At 42.5% G+C, this 20,770-nt stretch overlaps 1 protein-coding gene across 1 annotated transcript; it reads right to left on the minus strand.

Annotated features, from left to right (window-relative positions):
* Positions 1–2,234: 2,234 nt before the first annotated feature.
* Positions 2,235–19,632, minus strand: RGMB (repulsive guidance molecule BMP co-receptor b). The gene is made up of 2 exons (XM_050912880.1): positions 19,060–19,632; positions 2,235–3,823 (listed from the first exon to the last, which is right to left on the minus strand). The coding sequence occupies exons 1-2, from the start codon at positions 19,630–19,632 to the stop codon at positions 3,155–3,157; spliced, it is 1,242 nt and encodes a 413-aa protein (XP_050768837.1). The 3' UTR covers positions 2,235–3,154.
* Positions 19,633–20,770: the final 1,138 nt, after the last annotated feature.

A 20,770-nucleotide genomic window follows, 5' to 3' on the forward strand; every position in this document is an offset into this window, starting at 1 on the left:
CTCTGGTTAGAAACGCTCCAGAAGATACTTAAAATAACCTTTTGAATAAGCCACTAATATCCAAGGCATCAGCTAAGTTTTTTAAGACAAAGGCCAACAACAGCATCAGAAATAGCTTACTAGTTGTTGCATTAAAATGTTGATGATCTGCAGAGCTTGTGGTGGTAGATCAACACCTTTGAAAGTGAGCTTTTACAGATACGATGCCTACCTCTGTATACGCTAAACATATACATGTTTAAAACTCCCTTTTTTTTCTACAGTCGTTTCTACAAAGCATTTCAATGATGGATCTACACATAAGATTGTTCCCCACACACTTCAAATTCTAGCTGTAACACAAGCTTAGCAAAACAACATTCAAAGTTGTGTTTATTAGGTCTATCTTTCTTGGTATGTATCTGACATAACTTAAGTTTTGGCACTTTAAATTTACCTTCATACTGTGTGATTAGCCCTGCAGCTGAAATATTACAGCTCCCATGTATACTTAGCAGATCACCTTGTTATACCAAGTTCTGTAATCTTATGGACTCCTTCTGTATCATTTATTCTTTCAATTCCTCAGTCTCTTCTTCAGTTTTACAGCAAGTAATTTTCTCTTCCAGGGTTCTTCCAGTCTGAGAGTTCTCCAGTGACTTTAAAAGAGGATTTTCATAACACCTCTTAAGATGGATGCAGCAATATCAGATCACTGTGTTAAAGCTCTTCTAAGTATCTCCACAAACACTGCAAAAGAACTGTACAAGTGGGATCCTGATGGGATGGTTCTTGCTGTTGGTTTCCCACACACTGTTGCTTCAATAAACTGGCCTAGTTTGCAGCTGCTGGTCATAAATTTCACTACACAGCTTATTTAGCAGACAGGAAACAAGCACCTGCAAGGAAGTATAACGACTGTACTCAGCACATTCCTATCCAACAAGTGATGGATAGGAGACAAATTGGGGCTTTATTTATAGATTGCCTGCCCAGTATGTGGCCCACGTCCCCAATTTCTCTGCACCCCACCAGGGGTCACTAACACCACATTACAGATGTTACTTAGCAGAGTAGGCAACTTTATTCTTCTACCACAATAATTTAAAGTATTTACACACTACACAGCCATTCTTTTACACAAACATATACTTACTGGTATATTCATGAACCACATCTAAAAGGTTTTGTAAAGACTGACACATTGTGGGGTTTCCAAGCATGAAAAAAAAAATATCTGCAGCCATTTGGAGGGCCTATGATAAAAAGCATTCCCTCTAAGCTTAAGTTCTCTCCAGAGACCATTCACTAGCTTCAAAATACCCATGTCTGGCATTAACTAAAGCTCTCTTGGTAATGGCAGACTTCAAGAATGAACATGTGCAAATAACATTTTCTCAAGAAATCCCACAGCACGAACAAGAAAATGGAAAACTCTTTAGGAAAATTACTACATTTCTGAAATATTATTTATCTGAGAGGCTCACAACTCAATACTAGTATACATATATATAGCATATATATGTACATACATACAGGATCCAGGGACAGACGAAATTAACTAGCATATGGTGCCTGCCCAGGAAGTATGTGCACCACTACAAGCAACACCAGGTTCATCCATCAGCTTTCAGCCATGAGTATTTTAAATTCAGAGCATTGATGAGGAAGTTCAGCCACACAAAATAGGGAGAAGCCTGTCACCATCAGGTGAAACCGCATGAGCCACATTATCAGACATACCATAAATCCACAAGTCTAACTCATCTGAAACAGCACCATCAGACAGCACAGACAGAACAAGCTGCCAATAGTGCAGTCTAAAATAAAGTTTAACCTTCAGCCTTAACTCAGTTCTGACTACTTTCATCTCAAGGATTCCCAGAATAACACCTGTATGCAGTTACCCATCCATACAGGGAATTAATCAGTTTCTTTGAGAAGACTACTGCTGTCCTTACCAGTCCACAGTCCCTAACCTAACCAAAAGAGTCTTCACAAAAACTAGATTTCATTCCATGAATAAACTTCATCTCCCTCCACCAAGGCAAACACTAGCTCAAGTTTGCTTAACAAAGGCAAGTGCTATTTGAGTCTTATTCAGATAGCACTTCTGATATCAGATATCAGTCCAGTCTCAGATGAACAGTTTTAAGAGTGAAATAAGCCCGTCTTGGAGCTGGGTTTATTGTAGCATGTATTAAAGCTTCCACTTCTTGCAGCAGATTAAGGCACTAAGTAAAACCAACCTTCATCAGGCCACCTAGCTCCTCAGTAAAAGCAGTCAGAGCCTGCGGCCTCACTCCCCTCCTCCTTCTGAATGTATAGATAGAATTAGCACCTAAGCAAGGGACAGAATTCAGGCTTGTGATTTCTCCAGTCCATCTTGGAGAATGACTTAACTCTAGAGTTAGAGGCAGCTGCAATAGTTAAGTTACATGCTTACACAACTAGACCATTAATATCTTTTAAAATGGTCTTCTCCACTGGTTCTATAAAGCTACATAAGTCTCACTCCAATGCATTCCCTTTTCTTCTTTTGAAACTCATGCCATGGAACTAGGAGATGTCAGAATTACAAAGAAGGTTCTGTAATTCATGTTATCCAAGACGGTCATCTGAGCTAATGGGAAGCACTTCTCTCTCTCCCTCCAAAGAAGGGATGGCCATTTGTTTGAGAGACAGAATACAATCCCATTCTTAATGACTTTAACTAGTGAACCCAGCAAATCACCAATGTCATTACAGGACAAGAGACATGCTGTCTCTAGAGTAAGAGAAATAAGTAAAGAAAAAAACCACAAATTAATCCAGTTAAAAAAATGTGTTAAACAGTGTAGTACTTAGAGGGAGCACTGAGTATTGTATGTACATGTTTGTATCTATAATACATAGTTACTCAGATACACACATAAATATTTAATATATAAAAAATAAAGTGCTTTCTATCAGGTCCCAATGCAGGGATGTTATAAAACATTTCACCAACTGCAAAACAAATAGATACGAAGAATACTACATCAAACATACATGAAAACAGTTAACAATATGTACAATCTGGTGAGTGTCCCAAGACAAAACATCACTTCATATACATGGTATATACATATATACTCATCTTTACTCAATATATTATGACAATATATATTTCAAAACTTTGTTATAGACAGAAAAACTACAAAAACGCAACAAGGCTCAAGCACACAATTCCAAGACCAACAAAGAATTTGCTACCCTTGTCCACACCACCACCTCCACTGCTGGGAAAGATATGCCAGTGCTCTTTTCTGGGGTGCAGTGCCTCCACATCCTGCAAGGCACTGTGAGCAGCAGCCGTGAAGTTAGCATCGCCAGTGGTGAGTAGGTCAAATACACATGAGTAAAAATAGATGTCCTTCACCAGCATCTTCTCATGGCATTTGGTGGTGGCAGTTTCCAGTGTGTACACTGACCAGGGATGAGCAGCACCACCCTGAGCGAGCAACTGCCCCATCACAGGCAATGGTAAGTGGCCACTATCATCAATACGTTCACTTGAAGGGCAACCGTTCACACACAGCTGCAGATCCTGGCTCTCCTCGTAGGCCATGACCAACTCTTGAGGCATGCGAATGGCCAATGTTAAGTAGTGCCCAAGCTGGCGTATGTACACCGTGGTCCCAATGTACCTGGCATGCATTTCGACGTATTTGCCACTGACTTTCTCCACAATTCGCAAGCTCTTGGTGTTCCCATCACCTCCACTTGTTGTACCATCAACAAAAGCTGCAGGCAAGTCATCAGTCACTGCTTGATATACTTTCTGATCTGTACAGTCTTGGTATGATTTAAAGATAATAGTTATCTGGGGGGTGGGGAGGGGGGTGGAGAAAAAAAACAAAAGCAAAGTTAGTGGAAAAAAATTATCATTTCAATTCCTCTTCTATTTTGCAGCTGAACATATCTGGGACTGCCCACTACCTCAGAGCTTGATAGTTGTCCCCAGCTCGTGCCTAAAGGAAAACAGTCTGTACACATGCTTAAAGCAGTTTTTACCAGATGGCAACTGTTTTTCTTAGGTTGGCCTGGAAGCAAGACTATTAGCATGTGGCAACAGCCACAAGGTCAGGAAAGGAAAAGGCTTTATATTTAATTAAGCATCACAACTCCCTCCTGCCTGATGGTTTCTTAACACTTTGGAATGCATCCTGCAGTCACAGAGAAGTGCAAGTGCCAAGTAATTACCACAGTGCTAGCCACTGTGGCAAAACCAGAATGAGGCTATGCGAAATCACGGAAAGATACAAGAGAACTCAGCTTCCCTCACTCACAATATTCTCATCACTCCTTTTACAGTGACTGTATGACCCTTGTCAGGGTACTGTACACTTGTTGGATGTGTGGCCAGGATTAGCTGTGGGAGACTACTTGAAAAGCACTGATGTATTTAGTGCTTTATCAGCCATCAACACAACAAGCAGTGAGATGAGAGATGCGTGACCAGGAAGAACAGTTAGTCAAATAACTGCTTAGGGCTCCTGGATCCGTTAGTCCTAGGAACTGGGAGATTTGACACTTCCAGTTAACTGTTGCTAGAAAATGTGCCCATGGAGAAACAAAGCAAGACTGAAAGATACTCAAAGACATGCCTTTGAAGAGTGACATCCAATACAGAAACCAGGAGCATTCTTTTTAAGAATGAACTTAATTTAAGAATGAACTCATTCTTTTAAGATTACGACTGGCCTTTTAAACCTTTACACTTATTTGAATAAGCCACAACAGAAAGAGTAGGTCCTCCAGTCTTACTTGAAGGGAATAATTAGGCTATTTGGCAGACCAAGTTTGGAGTGTCTAGTGGCTTTTCCTAAAATAAAAAGTATAATGAGGAATCACACATAAATTTTAGAAACAGATATGCTACTTCCTTTACAGTTTCAGAGAGGAGTGATTTCTTTAAAAGGTCAAAGGGAATTTTGCACCAGGAATAGGTATTTTAATCATTATTTTCATCATTGACTGATTACAATAGAATTACTTACAGTCTATGATTTAAGCAGTCTGCTACAAGATTCAGAGTACTCCAAAACATATTAGAAGGCATTTTCAATCTAACATCACACTTTTTCCTTAAAATCTACTTATAGCAACCTCACATTTTAATTTCAGTTAACCAACACACTTCTGCACAACAGCTTTTGTTCCCTGCCCCTCTGCTTTGAACGAAGAGCTAGAGGTTAAATAAACAGCTGATTACAGACAATCTGAGTAAAACCTCTACCCTTATTAGCCTCACCTCTCCGTACCAGTTGTATAAGGCAAAAGTCTTCCCTTCTCCCTCCTCCCATCGCAAAATTTCTCCTTTGGAGTATGCAGACATGCCCTAAAGAGTATTACACTAGTTTTCAATGTTTGGTTTGTCCCAGTTGGTTGACGCTGTGTCAGTCTTTCTGTCACACACACAGACAATACTTACTATTTTGATTTCATATGTTCCCACTGGTGCTGTCTGACTGGAATTTTCCAATGTTTTTTCTTTGTGTTAATCAGTTACACAGCTAGCTTGAGACCATCTGTAGTCAAGCAATTTGGTAAACTGACGTCTCTGGACCACAGCTAAGCTTCAATGCCTATGCCCAAAATCCAGAAAATGCGCAAGTGCCCTTGTTGCTATAAAGGCCACCAAACAACTCTATGCTTACTGAAGTAAGCTCAGCAACCCAGAGAAGAGAAACCTGACATCTGTCAAGTGATTAGTATTTCTGCATATAATCCAGAGCATCATGCAGTGAATCAGGTCTTATATTTTATATAACACAGTTTTCATGAAACAGACTTCTATCTCAGCCTGCTCAGACAAAGAAGCATTCCTACTTCCTTGAGCACATCTGCATTACTCTGCAAGGAAAGAACGATTTACATTTCAACAGACATAAAGCCGTAAGTCTGCTCAGCACCTGAACAAGTCTGGAGACAAAAAGAGTTAATGGTTTTAATAAGACACAGAACTGACTACTTGATAAAACAGTTAAGCGAGGCACCTGGCAAAATTTATCAGGAAGCAGCCACCAAACTATTCTCTCCAAAGCTCCCTCCTCTGCAAGAATGAAATGCACACAATTTTAGAGACAGAGAGGGAGAACAGAAGCCTTCACCCTCAGGTAAGACTAGCAATAGCATTGCACGTGGAATGAGGGCTGAACAACTATTAAGTGAATGAAGGCCTCCACATACCTTGCAAGGATGCTCCAAACACAGAATCAACAGAGACAATTAAGACTTTCCAAGGACATTCTCATATTTAAACACTGCAGCTCAAGACGTTAGGTTTGGATATTGTGTTTTCTGTCATGTGACATCCATCTAATCCACAGGCCAGATGAGTAAAACCAGAGTTCTATAAAGCCCTTCCCTTATCACCCACTCCTACCTCAATCTTATGCCCTGGTACTGAGGATACTCAAGAGCTTGTTACAAAGGGAGATGAAGCAAATTTCACTGCAAAGCTTTCTCTGTTTACGTTCCCAAGGTAATAGAAAGCATTAACTAGTGAAAAAGGTTATTTCAAACAAATTCAACATGTGTTATATGTGTACATGTACCTACAGTACTTTCTACACTGTGGCTGGGTTGTAAGAACGCCCCCACAAAGCTGCTCATGCATCACTGTTTACAGACTAGAAAATAGCTGCCCTTTCTAAACCTGGGACAGAAAAATCCAAATGCCAAAATCTTCAGATGAAGAAAGTTTTTTCTAAAGCATCAGTATCTGAGTCTTGTTCTCTCGGCACATACAGAGCTCTTAAGCTACTGCTTAAGTGAGGAACCCTACAAGATGAAAATTAGGTTGTTCCAGAGACTTATCTGAAGATACAATATACAAACATTAGCTATACTAAGAGTACTAAAAACAAAAAAGAAAGCCCCACACATTCAATCTGCACTTGAAATATTTCATTTCGGACTTCATCATCCCACTCCTACTGATGCAAGTAACATCATCCTCACTGAGTGTACTGATCACAAAGATTACTTGAATCCCACTGCACATGCAAAGCCTTTCAAGGATGGCATTACTAAGCTGCCGAAGTGAAGTTTTCAAAAGATCTTCCTGTATTTGTAGAAGGTGCCTGGCTTGTGTGCCTTATACAAAAGCAACACTTGCAACTCTGAGTTCTCGTTCTAGTCTTCACTTGTGCCGTAATGCAACTACAGTGCTGTAGGTCTGACTATATTTTGCTATTTTACTATGCATTTCATAGAATCATAGAATCATTTAGGGTGGAAAAGACCCTTAAAATCATCAAGTCCAACCGTTAACCTAACACTACCAAGTCCGCCACTAAACCACGTCACTAAGCGCCACATCTCTTTTAAACACCTTCAGGGATGGTGACTCACCGACTTCCTTGGTCAGCCGGTTCCAATGCTTGATAACCCTTTCTGTGAAGAAATTTTTCCTAATACCCAATCTAAACCTCCCCTGGTGTAACTTGAGGCCATTTCCTCTTGTTCTATCACTTGTTACTTGGGAAAAGAGAGCGACACCCACCTGGCTACAGCCTCCTTCCAGGTAGCTGTAGAGAGCTATGAGGTCTCCCCTGAGCCTCCTTTTCTCCAGACTAAACAACCCCAGTTCCCGCAGCCACTCCTCATAAGACTTGTTCTCTAGACCCTTCACTAGCTTTGTTGCTCTTCTTTGGACGCGCTCCAGCGCCTCAGCGTCTTTCTTGTAGCGAGGGGCCCAGAACTCAACACAGTATTCGAGGTGCAGTCTCGCCAGTGCCGAGTACAGGGGGACGATCACTTCCCTAGTCCTGCTGGCCACACTATTTCTGATAGAAGCCAGGATGCTATTGGCCTTCTTGGCCACCTGGCCACACTGCTGGCTCATGTTCAGGCAGCTGTCGACCAACATCCCCAGGTCCTTTTCCACCGGGCAGCTTTCTAGCCACTCTTCCCCAACACTGTAGCGTTGCATGAGGTTGTTACAACCCAAGTGAAGGACTCGGCACTTAGCCTTGTTGAATCTCATACGATTGGCCTCGGCCCATTGATCCAGCATGTCCAGATCCCTCTGTAGAGCCTTTCTACCCTCAAGCAGATCAACACTCCTGCCCAGCTTGGTGTCTGTAGTTGATCCCCTCATCTGGATCATTGATAAAGATATTAAACAGAACTGACCCCAATACTGAGCCCTGGGGAACATCACTTGTGACCCGCTGCCAACTGAATTTAACTTCATTCACCACAACTCTTTGGGCCTGGCCAGCCAGCCAGTGTTTTTACCCAGCAAACAGTACACTCATCCAAGCCACGAGCCGCCAGTTTCACCAGAAGAATGCTGTGGGAAACAGTCTTAAAGGCTTTAAAGTCCAGGTAAATAACATCCACAGCCTTTCCATCATCCACTAAGCAGGTCATCTTGTCATAGAAGGAGATCAGGTTAGTCAAGCAGGATCTGCCTTTCATAAACCCATGCTGAGTGGGCCTGATCACCTGCTTGTCCTGTACCTGCCATGTGATGGCACTCAAGATAATCTGCTCCATAACCTTCCCCAGCACCAAGGCCAGACTGACAGGCCTGTACTTCCCTGGATCCTCCTTCCAGCTCTTCTTGTAGACGGGTGTCACATTTACTAACCTCCAGTCAACTGGGACCTCTCCAGTTAGCCAGGACTGCTGATAAATGATGGAAAGTGGCTTGGTGAGCATTTCTACCAGCTCCCTCAGTACCCCTGGGGGGAACCCATCTGGCCCCATAGACCTGTGTGTATCTAAGTGGTGTAGCAGGTTGCTAACCATTTCCCCTTGGATTATGGGGGCTTCATTTTGCTCCCCATACCTGCCTTCCAGCTCAGCGGGCTGGGTACCCTGAGAACAATTGGTCTTACTATTAAAGACTGAGGCAAAGAAGGCATTAAGTACCTCAGCCTTTTCCTCATCCTTTGTGACTATGTTTCCGCTGCATTCAATAAAGGATGGAGATTCTCCTTAGCCCTCCTTTTGTTGCTAACATATTTATAGCAACATTTTTTATCATCTTTTGTGGCAGTAGCCAGATTAAGTTCTAGTTGGGCTTTGGCCCTTCTAATTTTCTCTCTGCATAACCTCACGACATCCTTGTAGCCCTCCTAAGTTGCCTGCCCCTTCTTCCAAAGGTCATAAATGCTCTTTTTATCCTGAGTTCCAGCCAAAGCTCTCTGCTCAGCCAGGCTGGTCTTCTTCCCTGCCAGCTCATCTTTCGGCACATAGGGACAGCCTGCTTGCGTGCCTTTAAGATTTCCTTCTTGAAGAATGTCCAGCCTTCCTGGACTCCTTTGCTCTTCAGGACTGCCTCCCAAGGGACTCTGTCAACCAGGACTCTAAACAGGCCAAAGTCTGCCCTCTAGAAGTCCAAGGTAGCAGTTCTGCTAACCATATTCCTTAATTCTCCAAGAATCGAAAACCCTATCATTTTATTATCGCTGTACCCAAGGCAGCCTCCAACCATCACGTCACCCACAAGTCCTTCTCTGTTCACAAACAAAAGGTCCAAGTGCGGCAGCTTCCCCAGTTCACTCACCCACCAACTGTGTCAGGAAGTTATCCTCCACACGCTCCAGGAACCTCATAGACTGTTTCCTCTCTGCTGTATTATATTTCCAGCAGACATCTGATAAGTTGAAATCCCCCATGAGAACAAGGCCTAGCGATCGTGAGACTTGTCCCAGCTGCTTACATAATATTTCATCTGTCTCTTCATTCTGGTTGGGTGGTCTGTAACAGACTCCCACCATGATATCTGCCTTATTGGCCTTTCCCTTCATTCTTACCCATAAACACTCGACCCTTTCATCACCATTGTCAAGTTCTAGACAGTCAAAACATTCCCTAACATACTAGGCTACTCCACTGCCTCTTCTTCCTTGCCTATCCCTTCTGAAGAGTTTATAGCCATCCATTGCAGCACTCCAGTTGCGCGAGTCATTCCACCACATTTCCGTGATTGCAACTATATCATAGTTTTCGAGCTGCACAATGGCTTCCAACTACTCCTGTTTGTTGCCTGTGCTGCATGCATTGGTATAGATGCACTTCAGTTGGGCTATTGATCCTGCCACCTTTTTGGGGGGAGAAGCCATAATTCCTACGTGACCATTCTCAGGTGCTTCCGTGGTTTCTAACGCATCAACAACCCTTGTGTCTTTGCTGCCGCATGGATCTCCATCCCCTACCTCCACTGAGATGGCTAAGGTGCTGCGTGCATTAGTATATAGACATTTCAAATGTGCTCCAGTGTAGACAGCACATCGTGGAGCAGACTGGAGGACAGGACCTCGCTAGAACACTGTCCCTCAAACACTGGCATGTTGCCCCATGGCTTATCACTAATGAGGATGGTTTTATCCCTTTCCCCCTTCAAATCTAGTTTAAAGCTCTTTCAGTAAGCACTGCTAACTCTTGTGCAAACACCCTTTCCCCTCTTTGAGATAGGTGTACCCCATCTGTCACCAGTAGGCCTGGTGTCATGTAGACTGACCTGTGATCAAAAAACCTACAATTCTGCCAGTGACACCAGTCACAGAGCCAGATACTGATCAGCTGGGTCTTCCTGTTTCTTCCAACATCATTCCCTGCAACTGAAAGGATAGAGGAAAAAACTACTTGTGCTCCTGATCCCTTAACCAGTTGTCCCAAGGCCCTGAAGTCTCTTTGACTGCCCTTGGACTTCTTATTGCAACTTTGTCCCTGCTTACATGATAAAGCAATAATGGATAATAATCCGAGGGCTGTACCAGGGTAGGAAGTTTTCTCGTAACATCTTTAACGTGGTGTAGCCCTTCCATAGCAACAAGACACAAATCCAACTTGTGTATCTAGAAATGCAATTTCAGGCATTCAAGCCTTCTATGCCTACTACAGGCAAAATTCCTGAGGAAAGAGTTCAGACAAAACCTAAGAATTCAACTTCATCTAGATGTTAAAAAACACAGATAATGACGTACCACATGCAAGAAGGTGACACTACTTACTGAACAGGCAGTGCCTCTGGAAAAATCTGAAGGTTGTTGGTTGTTCTTTTGATTGTTTGAGTTTTTTTTAACATAGAAGGACAGAAGGTTCCTGTTGTTCTATGGACAGATTTTGATCTTGCCTAGTTTTACTCATAATTTTACTGTAACGGTCCCCAAGTCCATTTTCTTCCCCAGACATTTGCCATGACTGGGTTGTACATTCAGGCAAGGGCTTGTATCACCACCACACAATCATGCAGAACCTACCTCAACACTGATGAAGACCCAAGGTGCTACTAAAATTCACAGACCCACCTCATCCTCCCCAATTACTACTCCAAGCACGGATGGCCACAATACACGTCTTGGAAAGGTTACAGTCAGCATTCAGGTACATAATAAGGGAAGCTAGTTAGAGAGGCAGGGAACACTGATTACAATTATGTTATGCAAGTATTTAACAACTGAATATCCAGCCAGTGGAATATGCGCATTGAAAGGGTGTCTCCACAATGTTTCTTATGACATTAGGTTTTGCTACTGAGCATTTCCTGTCCTAACAGAGTGCAGCAGGGAAGCAGATGAGATCCCACAGTGCGCCTATCTAGTGACATGTCTGTAAGTCTGCACAAAGTGCAATAGGTCAGGCAGACTGCTGAGATGGCACTCTGATGTAGCTGAAGAAACACCTTGCTATTCATGCTTCTCAGCTTTATCTTCAGCATAGGTCTGCATGCCCTACCTCATGCCTAGCATCATGAGAAAACATTCAGATGCTCTCCTTACGCACCATTTCATTCTATTGGAAAAGATAGGGAAGGATGTTTAAAGAAAAACACAGCCCTGATGATTTACTAATGATTTCATCAAGCACTGGAGAATAGGTAGGAGATGTTTCAGCAGGAGGTTTTATGATACTAGACCAGTGGTCTACCAAATATCCCTGGCAAGACTGTTAAGGACTTAACAAGTGGTCTGTGAAAGGCAGCTCTTAAAAATTCATAGGTAGATAACTGCATAGCATACATGACATTTCTAAAGGGGTTGTGCAATGCCATCCAAAAGCTTTTAGAGTTTCATACACACACATAGGAAAATTTAAACTGGAATGCATTAAATGACCTTCTGATCACCAGCTGAAAATTTCACAGCTTCCCTCTCCAGAGGTGTGCAATAGGCGTGAAGCACGTGAGTATCTCAGAAACCAAGCATCACTCATCACCTGCTGAAAACTGACCTATGCCAAAAGGTGGAAGTAGAGAGATTTAATAAAGGAAAATCATAAGGACTCATTGTAAAGTTTTGATTCAATAGCCTCATTTCAAGTTACATCACAGGCCAGCTCCTTTTTATATGCATAGCAGGTTTTTGGGATGAAACAAAACTGAAAGGTGTGTTACAAATGCTAATGACTGCTCAGTCCATCAGACAGCACTAGGCATCACCCAAAGCAGGATTTCTTCACGTTTCTCTCCCTATACCCATGCTTTTGTGATGCGCTATTTGCTGAAGTCGACATAGCTCAAGGACACCACCAAAAGGTGTATGTGCAAAAGACGCTTTGCTTCTTCCGTGCATGTTGGGGGTGGGGAGGGCATGGTGAGGGCAAACTGTCCAGGGAAAATTTAGGCGCTACCTCAGTGATGCTGCTGGGGCCAACTTCTCAGAAGCAAGAACTGCTGGGAGTGTTACAAAACTAAATACAGTAATCCCTCTTCAGCCTGCTGTACTTCAGCCTGCTTCTGTGGTACAGAAGCACCACAAGACATTTTACCATGACATGTTCCTACTTCATGTCAGAGAAGAAAATGGGAAGGGAAGGCGTGTGGATTCCATGCACAACAGAGAAATAAAGAGGAAGTCAACCTGAAAACAAGACAGTTCAGCATTAGATGATTTCCAAAAGGAAAGCCAAGATCACTCAAGAATGTGGTTTCTTGAATGTGGTTAAGCAAGAAGGTCACTGTTCATAAATCGTTCTAGAAATCAATTTATTATTAATTTCAAAACTACCCAGAACTTGACCATAGTTAAGCATTGTTAAACAATGGCAACAGTAGCTAAAACACTCCACCTCCTTTTCTCAGGTGGACAAACCAAGAAGAAAGTTTCTCCCCCCTCCCCTGCAGTGGGCCTATAAAGCTTATATGGCAAAAAACAGGAAAGCAAAGCCTGTTTAAGCGCACAACATTAACTCCTATCGCCATGTCTGAGAAAAAACTGCCTCTTATAATCATTAATTTATTCTCTGTCCTACTGCCCTCAAGAGACCCCCCAGAGGCTTTAAAGACATTCAGATCATGCTGAATGAGTATGTATGCATCTCTCCTTTCCTCTGCACCCCACAAAAGCAGGTGTTGAAGGCACTGAAATGTCTGTAACAGTTGTCCAGCAGCCCCACAAATGTCACAGACAAGAAAACAGTTTAATGCCTGACAAAATGCCATAGCTTGTCCTATAAAACCACCTCTAGTAAGGCCAGGCTGTCCTGAACACCAGGAAACGGCATTGTTTATCTTTACACCAGTGAAGCTCAGTAAGTTTGCAGACACCAAGCTGGGCAGGAGTGTTGATCTGCTTGAGGGTAGAAAGGCTCTACAGAGGGATCTGGACATGCTGGATCAATGGGCCGAGGCCAATCGTATGAGATTCAACAAGGCTAAGTGCCGAGTCCTTCACTTGGGTTGTAACAACCTCATGCAACGCTACAGTGTTGGGGAAGAGTGGCTAGAAAGCTGCCCGGTGGAAAAGGACCTGGGGATGTTGGTCGACAGCTGCCTGAACATGAGCCAGCAGTGTGGCCAGGTGGCCAAGAAGGCCAATAGCATCCTGGCTTCTATCAGAAATAGTGTGGCCAGCAGGACTAGGGAAGTGATCGTCCCCCTGTACTCGGCACTGGCGAGACTGCACCTCGAATACTGTGTTGAGTTCTGGGCCCCTCGCTACAAGAAAGACGCTGAGGCGCTGGAGCGCGTCCAAAGAAGAGCAACAAAGCTCGTGAAGGGTCTAGAGAACAAGTCTTATGAGGAGTGGCTGCGGGAACTGGGGTTGTTTAGTCTGGAGAAAAGGAGGCTCAGGGGAGACCTCATAGCTCTCTACAGCTACCTGGAAGGAGGCTGTAGCCAGGTGGGTGTCGCTCTCTTTTCCCAAGTAACAAGTGATAGAACAAGAGGAAATGGCCTCAAGTTACACCAGGGGAGGTTTAGATTGGGTATTAGGAAAAATTTCTTCACAGAAAGGGTTATCAAGCATTGGAACAGGCTGCCCAACGAAGTGTTTGAGTCACCATCCCTGAAGGTATTTAAAAGACGTGTAGATGTGCCACTTAGGGGCATGGTTTAGTGTGATTTGGCAGTGTTAGATTTACAGTTGGACTCGATCTTAAAGGTCTTTTCCACCCTAAATGATTCTATGATGTCCTCCAACAAAACTGTAGTATGTACTACTACTGAGAAATAAAGACAAATTCATCTTTACCTTAGGCAGGATGTCCATAAAGACAAAAAAACTAATCACTTGTGATCAGTCATCTGTTGCTCCTACTTTGAAGAAAAACTGAATGGTAACTGGAAGACAAATGTTTTAATATTACTTAAAGACGACCAAGTACACTGTGTTCAGTCTGCTACGACTTCCTGCAAAAATAGAAACCATGCTGCAAAAGAAACATTTAAATATTTCTACTCTGGGAAAAAGAACACTTATACCCAACATTCCCCTACCCTGCTAATACCACCAATTCCCAGGTTCAAAGCCCAGTAAATCCACTACAGTAAAAGCTCTGAGGTTTTTTCCTTTTCTGTCCTTCACTCTCTCACCTTCAAGCTAGCCACTACGAAACACCTGGATAGGAAAAACTCCATTTCCAGTTACCGCAAACAAGAAGGAAAGTTTTCTATAGGCAAGCCCAAGCACCTCTGCCTCATTTGCTATTCAGGGAGAACTACACTAGTGATATCCAGAACACCTGTCACAGTAATGAAAGCCAATAAAGACTTCATACCCCTCCAAATAAAGCACACAAATAATAAAAAAAAACCCCTTCTATTTAATGCATCCTAAGACAACAGTCTTCCTACCTGCTCCCTCTGCAGCCCCTTGTAACAGCCATTTTTCCTCAGGAAACCCCAAAACAGGCCCCAAGACAGGGGAGCTCTTTAGAGCTGGAGAAATCAGGCATGAAGATGCCAGTGACCTACTCAAAACTCATACAGGAAGTCCATCAGAAAGAAAAAGAAAGGAGAGATTGAACGCAGTTTCCCAGCTACTTGGTGATGATCCTTCAGTCTCCATCTGAAAGGCCCTAGGATCCTATGCCAAGGGGCATAAGCACATCAGACAAGCTCAAAAAACCCTGGAGTTTCAAGTTTCAGCTAGACCACAACATACAAAAGCTTTGTTCACTGGCAAGAAACAGATGTTGTTACTATGGGCATCACAAATATGCAAAACACCTACAAACAAATTGCCAAGAGCATTTTGTGAATAAATACACAACTCCCAGAAGAAGACATACCCTTCCAATTAAGGAATTAAAGGAAGAGTTTTCCTGCTTTTCATACTTTCCTGCCAGATGGGGGGGGGGGGGGGGGGGGAAGCAGGGAAACACACTCTTATTCTTCACATTCTTTCTTAAAGTCTCCTCCTGGCATCGTCTTGTCCTTTATGAACTTACCGGATAGCCCTCAGACCATTGGGGTTACTCAACTCTCACAGGTTTTGGAGAGAGAAGACAACTTACTTTACACATAATGCTCCCTTCATTGCTGATTCCCTTAAAGCTTGGTACACCAGAAAGCTATGATAAATCTGAAGGTAATAGCTACCTACAAGGGCAAGTGATGGTATGCCCTTTTCAAAAGCACACTGCATATGGAGTGAAGATTCAATATTTTGTTCCTACAGGTTCTTAAATCACCTCCCCTAAAAAAGTGCATTCAGGAGAAACTAAATTTTCTACTCTCTTTGTCTTTGCTTTCATTAGGTCTGCTTTAGAGTGGATTAAGTAGGCTAGTTAGCCATTTAGTATCTGCTTTGGCTTCTGCACAATTTAAGTTCAGCATAAACCTTTGTTATTATTTCCCATTAAACATCTATCTCAAATATCTGCAATGAAAAAGCAGCAAGACTAACAATGGATAATGTTCTGGAAACTTTTCTTATGAAGAAGGTAGAAGACCTGTTTGCAGGCTCTCAGCTAGGGAAAAAACACTACATAGATAAAAGTCACTGAACTTCTCTTGGTAGCTGTTTAAAGGTGCCTTAAGCTACCCTGTGGCCAAAATTAGGAAAGTACACCCAGCAGCAGATAGTCCACCACCACAACCAAAATGGAATACTTGCAGAGAAAAATGTTACAGGAATGAAACTAGCAGTGGCAGTGTAGTTTAACAAGCCTTTTCTGTATCTTTCATAGCAGCCTGCTCCAAAAAGAAATAAAGGAGTCAAGAGGATGCATTAGAGATATTAAAACTTATCTTGCTAAGTTATTTGTACATTCAAACAACCTGCATTTCCTACAAACAGGTGTGCTGATAAGTTTGATTACCTGCCAAAGAAAGAAAAACCTCAAGGACTGTAAGACATGCAACAGATATTAGCATTAGTGACATTTCTAATATCCTAAACCATACATCTTATTTCATTTAATTGCTTCTGCACACTTAGCAGTACTTGTGCAGCAGCAGGGATGTTAAATCACTATTATAAAAGAGAAAAATCTATTATCACTTTTTCCAGAATAACAAGTCAAAGAAAAACACAAAAACATTGAGAATAAATAAAGACAGAAGGTATACCCTTTAAAACACGCACTTCCCCCCAGTACATACAGACATTTATCTCCTGAAGTTCTCCTCTTGGTCATCTGTTTGAGAAGACATATACCAGTATAAAATGCTACCACAGTCAATCATTTTCAGAATGTGGCTAAAGAGTAAGATAAGACCACCTATCTACTACCATCACACCCTAGCCACCCACACAATTTGAACACAAGACTCTCAACTTTTTCCTCCAGTACTGCCAGGAACAATGAAGTAAAGAACATGCTGGAGGACTTTAGCAAAACTGAGGATAAAAGCCTACTGCAGATTATGAAATGCAGCTTTTTCTTGTACTTATTTAAGAGTCTTTAAAAAAGCCACTGGAGCAGATTTCAAGGGACCTAAGTCTCTTTTGCAGAGCTTACTCAGGTTAGCCTCATTCCCTCATTTTATACTCCTTCAGAACTCATTCACGATGCAGACTGTTCTTGGAACAGGCACAAATTAAGAAAAGGTGATTCTGAATTTCAGTGATGTATCAGCCCAACCTCTGGCTTCTGGCAAATGCAAAAATTTGCCTCACTCATACAAGCATTGGCATTAGTCAGTACCTCAGAATTCAGCATGAATGCCATAGCAAAATTGATTTTCACTTATTCATGTTATTGTACAGCAATCTCCATGGAAGATGTGCAGGCTTTGAACTACTGTGATCAGCACCCCCTGCTCCTAAGCCCAGTAATAAAAAACCTACTTCCGAGCTTAACAGAACAGTGAAAATTCTCCAGTATTGATGGTCTTGAAACTGTGCACACATGGCCTGACATATCTTGACAATACAAGAGCTACACTACCACAGTTAAAAAAGGCCATTTCACTCCAAAAAGGGAACAAGATATGCGACAGCGTCAGCTTCAAATGCATGTTCAAGTAATTTCCTTTATTGATAGAAAGATGCCCCCAAACATTCAGAGCATTTTTCACCTCTGGCTCTGGAGGTAAACCTAAGGACATCTTAGCCAGGCTCATCCTTTGTACCTTCTTGTTTTCTTCCTACAGACACACCTGCTATCCAAGTACTTTTCTTAAGGTAAGGAAATGCCATAAGCTATTATCCTGGTTTCAGCTGGGATAGAGTTAATTTTCTTCCTAGTAGCTGGTATAGTCCCAGGAAAATAATGTTGATAACACACTGATGTTTTTAGTTGTTGCTAAGTAGTGTTTATACTAAGTCAAGGATTTTTCAGCTTCTCATGCTCAGCCAGCAAGAAGGCTGGAGGGGCACAAGTTGGGAGGGACACAGCCAGGACAGCTGACCCAAACTGGCCAAAGAGCTATCCCATAGTATATGACATCATGCCCAGTACATAAAGTGGGGGGAGTTGGCTGGGAGGGGCAGATTGCTGCTCAGGAACTAACTGGGCATCAGTCGGTGAGTGGTTAGCAATTGCATTGTGCATTACTTGTTTTGTATATTCTAATTCTTTTAGTATTATTATTGTCATATTATTATTATCATTATTTTCTTCCTTTCTGTCCTATTAAACTGTCTTTATCTCAACCCATGAACTTTACTTTTTTTTCAGTTCTCTTCCCCACCCCACTGGGTGGGGGGAGTGAGCAAGTGGCTGAGTGGTGCTTAGTTACTGGCTGGGGTTAAACCACAACAGCTATCAATACTAGCACATGTATTCCTTCTCTAGCCACCTCAAGTGGCTGAGAGCAATCTTAAGTCTTGCCTATCTGAACAGGGACTTACACTCTCAGCAGAATTTTCAGGCTGCTGCTTCTTTAGTAAAGCCAGGGTACTAAGACCCTCTGACAACCACTTGCCATCAATGTAATTTTTTTGCTACCTCCTCTCAGTTCTCCACAGTTCCCGTTCTTGTCTCTGCTCCGAACCCTCACTGTCTTGGTAACTCATTTGTTGTGCCACTGTCAATATTTTTTGTTTTCTACTGTTATGGCTATACAATCTAGAGAATTGCAAATTAGAAAAGCAGAGACACTCTTGCCTTGCTCCTTGCCTAGAATTTCTACCTAGTGCAGAGGCAGTCACAAATGCTGCAATCTGATAACTGTTTACATTTAGTATCCTTAAAGGCTTATGTGGTGATACGTACAGGGTTTTCTTGTGGTGGGGAGAAGCAGAAGGAAGAAAAAGACCTATTTTAAGTTTTGTTTGATTCTCAGAAAAGAAGAGGCTAACAGTTTTAATTTCTTAGACTACTGCATAGAAGATTCTCAAGCTGCTATGCTTCTTAACTGTTAAGGGCTTACTCTACTGTCTTGGCCTTTTACTTCTGTATGCATGCACAGTGCTTAAGAACAATCCATACCTTATTTGTAGCAGTAGCGCTGGATCCTGGGACCACAGGCACGTTGGTCACTTGCACTGATAAGTAGTTATTGTCTATGAGGGGCCAAGCACCTTCTACTTTGCATGTCTGGAAGTGATCCTTAAAAGTCCTCAGATGAGGATCACCAAACAAGCCACAAAACAGGTAAGTACGAGAAGGAGTCTTCTCTCCTTCCTGAAGTTCTCTGGCTTCTGTGTGGCCGCTGTAATTGCATGGATCATGGGTCACTTCAGGGTTGGTGGAAGATGTGGGTCCATCTTTGGAACAGTTTCTCTGGCTCATGAGGTCACTGATCCCAAGCACTGCAGAATGGTAGACTAGGTTTCCACGGCATACTTTGGAATTGCGATAGGTACAGGCAGAGTATGCTCGCAGGGCCTTGCAGAACTCCAAATCAAAGCCCTCAATAGCCGAGTTTAGATGTGACGTTAAGGATACAAAATCGGTGGTGCACTTCTGGATTTGACAAGGTGTTTGCAGCTGGCAGTCACCTAAGCATAAAACAGATGGCAGAGAGAAATCAAGCAAACTTGTTAGATTGCAATACCCCATTCCACACCCACAGGTACTGTAAAAAACAACTTGAAGACAACTTACAGTGCTTACCCATTAGGGAAACACTATATAAAAGAGAAAAAGGGGTTGGGAGGCAGAAAGATAGCAATACAGACCATCTCAAAGGCTGAGATGACCCATGTGTGACTTAATCCATTACTTGATATTGTCTAGATGGAAGTTAAGATCACTAACTCCTGCCAACTATGAGCCCAGTATTTCTTTCCAGATATCAAGGTGATGATGTAATTCTGTGCTTCAGTTAATCACTTAGTCAATAATCAAGTCTCCATTTAGTCTTTCAGTGCTTTATCAAGTTACTGAACTTTTAAACAGAATCCTGCCCCTCAGCAGGATGTGGTAAACGTGGCAAGCGATAAACGTTTAGACAAAAACAGACTGAATGAAGCAGAAATCAAAGTTTCCTTTCTAGAAAGCAGGGTGGGGGGAAGGAGGGTAGGGAAGTGGGCAGGCCACAAATTCAGCTTGCTCTGTTTCCCTGGCACTGCTATAGCTAAAGCTTCACTGCTTGCTTTCTGGGACTAATGAGGGAGAAAACCCACAGCTGTCTGAAGTGCAAGTTGCCAGCTAAGGAATCCATACGCTACAGTAGCAGTACCTCTTACAGTGTAATTCAATAATAAGACAAGGGGCAAAGAACCCTCTCCTCACAAAAACCTGAAGTACTTATCAAATGTATGCAACAGGTACACAGTTCAGTTTACATAAACAAATCAGTTAGACCTTATCTGGTCACCTGATTTCAGCGAGAAAGCACAATTACCATCCCAGCAAGCAAACTGGAGTTTTACAGCCCTCTCCTCCACAGATCTCACTGTCATGATCTGAAATCCTTCCAGATTCTCATGCCAGTTAACAATGGTCTTCTGCAGGTAACTTTTACACAAGAACTCATGAGGAGCAGAAATGAAACGAACAAGAGTGCATGCTGCACTAAAAGAAACAGAGCCACATGTTCCACAGGGGTTAAACCGAGGAGGACCCCAGTCAAAGGAGAGCTTAGGTTCCCTCCCATTCAAAGAGCCATAACAGAAAATGGACCTTTATAAAGAATATGTGCAAGGCTTCATGCGATAGCTGTCCAAGCACCCAAAACTATCTACTAAAAACATGC

Source organism: Gymnogyps californianus, chromosome Z, assembly GCF_018139145.2.
Source record: "Gymnogyps californianus isolate 813 chromosome Z, ASM1813914v2, whole genome shotgun sequence".
NCBI classification, from domain to species: Eukaryota; Metazoa; Chordata; class Aves; order Accipitriformes; family Cathartidae; genus Gymnogyps; species Gymnogyps californianus.